The sequence below is a fragment of the Morus notabilis genome, unplaced genomic scaffold (genome assembly GCF_000414095.1).
Source record: "Morus notabilis unplaced genomic scaffold, ASM41409v2 Scaffold176, whole genome shotgun sequence".
In the NCBI taxonomy this organism is placed as follows: Eukaryota; Viridiplantae; Streptophyta; class Magnoliopsida; order Rosales; family Moraceae; genus Morus; species Morus notabilis.
Window position 1 is genome coordinate 363384 of NW_010368054.1, and position 5945 is coordinate 369328.

Here is a 5945-nt window from a genome sequence, read left to right on the forward strand (position 1 = left end):
TTTCTGAGAGTTTTTTATTATAACAAAACTCAAATTTTAAACTCAAATCGGTATAATGAACGGGACCATATAAATAGAGGCCGGGTCAAAAGACTAACAAATAGTTGTAACAAAACAGCTCACCATTTCAGTTCAAGGGCAAAAGAGTAAGGTAATAAAGGGAAAAAACAAACTTATTTATTTAAAAATTATTTAGCTTAACAGAGATTCTAATATAGTCATAGGATCCACTAATAAATTTATATGACGTTTGGTTCATAGATTTAGAATCATGATTTATGATTCTGATTTTTTAAATTTAAATTTTTTGTGAGAAAAAAATATTGTAGAGAATCAAGAACCATGATTCAAAATTAAGAACGAACCCTTAAAATAAACATCCCATTAGTCTCTAAGAGATGATTCACTTGCTAACCATTGCAAGTCCACCGATTGAACATCTCTGCACAATCCATGGATCCTCAAATTCTCACTTGATTTTGTCGATCCTCAAATTCTCACTTGAGTTTGTTGGTTGTTTGCTTTTCTTATTATTATTATATTATTATTGTTATTTAATATTATTATTCAATTTTTCTTATTTTTCTTTTAAGGTTGTTTTAGGCATTTTATAGGTCAAAATTACATTTTGACTGAACAAAGGTATGAATTTATATATTAAATGTAATCTAATAGTATAACTTTAATGAAATTAAAAATCGAAGGTATACTTTCTGAAAAATCCCAAGCTACTGAGTATAAGAATGTAAATATCCTATTTTTTCTAATGAAATCGGTGTAAACCGGCTCCGCCAGTCATTATAGGCGTTGGGAATATATGCCCTAGCCTAACAAAGTCACACTATATTAGTAATATTGAAATTGAAGAAGTCTAAATTAACATAAATTAACGAAAATAATTGTCAATATAAATCCTTCTGAAACAAGAACATATATTAATTTTTGAAGACCTAAAGACTAAATACAATTTGAGAAGTAGATATATATCGCTAGTTAGTTTAAATTAAGGTGATGAAGTTGGCATGGCGTAGCGGCACAAGGGGCACATGTGAGAGGTCTGTAGCCACTGGACGATGCAATTTTTGTGATAAAGATGAGAGCATGGCATTCGTGCCGTCTCCTTATAATTATGGTCACCATTACTGACATGATCACCATCCTCAATAATATTAGACATAAATCCTTCCAAACAGATACTGCAACATGTTTCTGTTTTGCTAATTATGCCTTCCACAGTCTCAACCCTTAACGCTTCGATGGATGATTTGGTCGCGGGAACTGTCCGGAACTCTTCTGCTGATTCCCTTATGGCATTCTCAATCTCATCGTCTTCCTCGCTGTTATTATTTGTCAAAGTCAAAGTCTCAGGATAAACATCCACCGCGAAAGCCAATATTCTGGAGTCAGTATTATGATCGGTAACCTCATCGATTACCTCTTTAACTATGGAGCATACCACCGGCGCGAAAGAGTCAGCTTCGTCGTTCGTTAAGCGTAGTTCTGAAATCAGCATGTCTCGAGTTAGGGTTAAAGGTTGTGCTAAGTACTCGCGACGGGGTATTGTAAGATGGCCTGAGAATGCCTCTGCTACCAGGTATGGATCTCGCGTTGGGAAATTGATATTATTTAGTATATGGAGAAAGCCTAATCTGAAGACAACATAGTTGCCTTCTTTGGGGAGATTATCGTAATTAATCTCATGTGGCTCTAGGGGGAACATGGAGAACTTGTAGATGGTCTCCTGGGAAGCCATGATCAGAAACTGAGTATTATTATTATTATTAATCCTAGCTAGTCGCTGAAAAACGAAAAGATTTGATATTAATTAATGGTGGAACTATGATTGGGAAAGCGTTTGATATACATATATATAGAGTGAGAGAGTAGTATTGTTCGTTTTGTATAATGACAAGGATTATATTAAACTCTAAACCAAAAAGGATACGAAGTAATATTACTAAGATCCGAAAAATAAAATTAAAAGAAAAAGTGATATAGGAGCTTAACTATCCGATTTATTTATTCTAATCTAAGGGCACGTTTATTAAACCTTAAAAAAATTTAATGAGAAAACTAACTGGATTAGAAAGAAAAGTAAAGTAATGAGATTAAAAGTCATTCATTCTCTTTCATGTGTTTACTTGATTATAAGATGGTGTAATGGGAAATAACCACATTCCTTTTCTTATGTTTTACTAAAACTAGGACTAGTATTGTTATGAATGTAATTACTAAAATGTCATATTATACAATTAAATAATCAATGATTGTATAGTAATTTATTAAGGGTAGATAAGTAAATTAAGTATTCATTCCCTTTGATAAGGAATCAATATTAAGGGGGTACAAGAATTGTGTAGGGCTCACTAAATCTTTATTATTAATTTTATAAGTAAATACACTATTAAATGAGAAAAAGAATCCCTCCTTCTCTTTTTGTTTTTTTTAATGCAAAGTAAATATGCCCTAAATAGAATACTACTTTGGGATGTTACCTTTCACTGTCCAGTACAAATCTTGTCAATACAACTCGGCTTTTGACTTCAATAAAAAAAATTTATAAAACAAATTAAAACGTGTGAATATTCACCCATTATTATCCTGTATTTTTGTTTATTCGATGCCAAGTCATGGTAGAAGTATTAATTTAGAAAGGTCATTATTTACTAGTTACATGGGATAATAGTCACAACCTTTACGGTAATTCAAATTTTGATTTGATATTCTATCTTCTATCTTAATTCAAAAGATAAAGATAAAAGATAAAAAGATGGGTTAGTGAAAACTTTTGAAATAAAAAGGTTTCATGTAGATATATATCTCCCAAAAAAAAAAAAAAAAAAAAAAAAAAAAAAAAAAAAAACGGATATCCGAAACTGACCATGCAAAAGCTCAAGGTTGGAGCAATTAGGCAATGGGACACGAGAAAAGAAAAAGAGACGAGACAGAAACGAAAATAATAACCAATCCCTACTTTTTTTTTTCAAAGTGAAATTCATTAATCAGAATTTAGCTGCGGAGCTAGTGTGTGTATACATACATGTGTATATATATATATATATTGTGTGTGTGTGTGTGTATTTATATATAAATAGAATATAGCTCAAGGTGACGTTGGCATGGCATAGCGGCAGATGGGGCACAAGTGAGAGGTACGTAACCACCGGACGATGCAATCTTTGTGATAAAAATGAGAGCATGGCATCCATGCGATCTTGTTGTTAGAATCATCATCACTATTCTGATCAATATTCGACATGTATCCTTCCAAACAAATACTGCAATATTTTTCCGTCGTTCTTATGCCTTCCGAACTCTCGACCTTCAACGCCTGAATGGACGACTCAGTTGCCGGAACCGTCTGGAACTCATCCTCCGATTCCATTGTGGCACGCTCAATCTCATCTTGATCTTCCCAGACAATGTCGTCGTTGATCGGAGCCACAATGTGAACGTACATAGCGAAAGCCTCTATTCTAGAGTCTGCACTATTCTTGGTAACCTCCTCGGTGACCTCTCTAACAAAAGAGGTTGCCTTGGCCGCAAAGTAATTAGCCTCTTCGCTTGCCAAGCCTAACTTGGACATGAGCGCGTCGCAAGTCAGGGTTGAAGGCTGAGCCAAGTACTCGTGACGGGGTATTATGAGTCGCTCCGTGATTGTTTCCAAGTATATGTCTCTGCCTGGTATTCTGGAACTAAGGACATGAAGCAAGTTTAAACGGAAGAAAAAATAGTTGCCTTCTTTAGGGAGATCACGCTGTTCATCGTCATTAATCTCATGTTGGTCTAGATGGAATATGTAGAACTTGTAGGTAGTCTCGGAGGACGCCATTATTGAAAGGGCGATTATATATTACTAATAATAGAGGATCACAACAATCATACAGAAGCATATTATATATAGAGAGAAGGAGTGCGAGTAGTACTACGGATTGTTTTATATAGTTAATATAGATAATTACATGTTTTTTTTTCTGTTTATAATTTTATGATTCGAATTATAACTCTAAACCAAGTAAGATAAATGCTACTAAAAAGATTATCTTATCATACGAGCTAGTCTAGATAGTAGGTCCCTCATTTTAAAAATCTTATTTAAAAAATTAAAAAATTTTAGTTGCTCCATCGCTAAAATTTAAAAATCTTGATTTTTAAAAAATCAAAATTTTACATGTTCCCTTTTTTTTACAAAATATAATTAAAAATAATAATTATAACTGTATGATCCGTCAAATAATTGAAATATATAACGATATTATTCTTAAATATAAAAATCGTCTCTAATTTTTTTCTTTCAGTATTTACATTAAGAATAATTTCTAACTCTACCAGTAAACTCATATGAAATGCTAAAAGATATAACTTGAGTTGGGGCTGTTCTTTTGTATTTTTGAGTTAGGGTGATTTGAGTGATGATTTTGAGTTGAGTTTGAGTTGTAACTTGAGTTGAAGTTGTGACTTGAGTTTGTGTTTGGATGTGCATATTTGAGTTATGATTTGAATTGAGAATCTTTTTAAGTTTGTGTTTGGGTGAGTTAAAACTTAAATTTGTATTTAGATAGTATTTTAATAAAAATTCAATGGTGATGAAAAATTTTAATAGGGTATATGGTTGGGGTTTATTCGTCTTTTCGTTGTGAATGCATAAAAAAAATTATCTCAATTAGAATTTAAACGAAAAAGTTATGACATTTTTAATAATAGAAAAAATATTGTTCATTAACTTGAGTTCGAGTTTATGAACTCGAGTTGAATGGGAAACTTGAACTCGAGTTTAGCCTCAAACTCGAGTTCAAACTCGAGTTCAAACTCAAGTTTAACTCAAGTTCAAATTCAAGTTTTACAAAAAAAAAACATGAACTTAAATAAAGTTGTAACTCGAGTTTAAATTTTTTCTGAATTTTGTCATAAAATAACAACCCAGTGTTACTAAACCCCATAATAAACTGATAAAGTAACAAAATCTAGCTTACCGAAAATACAACGGAACACTAAACAAAGATATAAGCAAAGTAGGGTAAAACCACATATTTTAAACCCAAAAAGGAAAGGGCAAAAAAAGCCAAAGAAAAAACAAAACAAAAAAGGAGAGAGGAAAAAAACAACCACAAACAAGAATGACAAAAATTTCAACAACATGAAAAGGTCGAAGCGGCGGATGAGGAGAAAAGCACCGAGTACACCACAGGGCCAACCCACAGTAACCGCCAACACGATACACTTCCAATACTTTCAAATGCGCGGCACCATTTGGAATGAGATCTCAAGAGATCATCTTCGAAAATTGACTTGTGAAGATGAGATTATTTTTATTAGATCTGGTTCTCTAAATCTTATCTCCTGTTTGAATTTGAATTTGGCTTGATAGTTATCTTCTTCTGGTTTATCTCTAATCATGTGCATTATGTCCGTACCTTTGTATTCACACATCATTCTACACTTTTAGGGGCCTATAGGCGTGGCTCACATATGTTCCCCCACGAATCTGGGAACAATATATATGACATATTAGCATTGTAAGAGAGATAAAATGGCTAAAATTTACTCAGTGCCTATTGCGTCCGCTTTCGACTATTAGTCTTGGTGTCTCCTCTATCTCATTTAAACTCATTATTTTTCAGGATTGCATTAGTCTAGGAGGGAAATTTTGCAATTTCTTCGGTATGGTGCCCAGAAGAAAATTTCATTTTCCAACAATGATTATACTTTTCAAAAACTGAAGTTTATTGTTTGAGTTAAGTGATCTTTAATCTTGTAACTTAGAAAATAAAGTTACCACGTGTGTGTGCTCTAACCAGTTGCATAATAAAGGAAAGGTGACTAGAAATTGATGTTTAAATAACAAGTACTTGAATCATGGCTTATAAAGGGTAATATTCCTTTCACAGACATGTGACAAAAAAAAAAAAACCATAGTATTAAGAGAAACAAGAGTTCACATATAA

The 5945-nt window shown here is 32.7% G+C and overlaps 2 protein-coding genes across 2 annotated transcripts; both read right to left on the minus strand.

Moving 5' to 3' along the window:
- Positions 1-1003: 1003 nt before the first annotated feature.
- Positions 1004-1753, minus strand: LOC21402057 (E3 ubiquitin-protein ligase AIP2). Its single transcript, XM_010114349.1, has one exon. It carries the CDS (start codon positions 1751-1753, stop codon positions 1004-1006), a length of 750 nt encoding a protein of 249 aa, XP_010112651.1.
- A 1350-nt stretch (positions 1754-3103) lies between these two features.
- Positions 3104-3832, minus strand: LOC21402058 (E3 ubiquitin-protein ligase MPSR1). The gene has a single exon (XM_010114350.1). The coding sequence runs from the start codon at positions 3830-3832 to the stop codon at positions 3104-3106; it is 729 nt and encodes a 242-aa protein (XP_010112652.1).
- Between the last annotated feature and the right edge of the window lie 2113 nt (positions 3833-5945).

Bases quoted from the DNA above. Each gene is read 5' to 3' on its own strand.
- LOC21402057 (XM_010114349.1), bottom strand. From the start codon at position 1,753: ATGGCTTCCCAGGAGACCATCTACAAGTTCTCCATGTTCCCCCTAGAG.
- LOC21402058 (XM_010114350.1), bottom strand. From the start codon at position 3,832: ATGGCGTCCTCCGAGACTACCTACAAGTTCTACATATTCCATCTAGAC.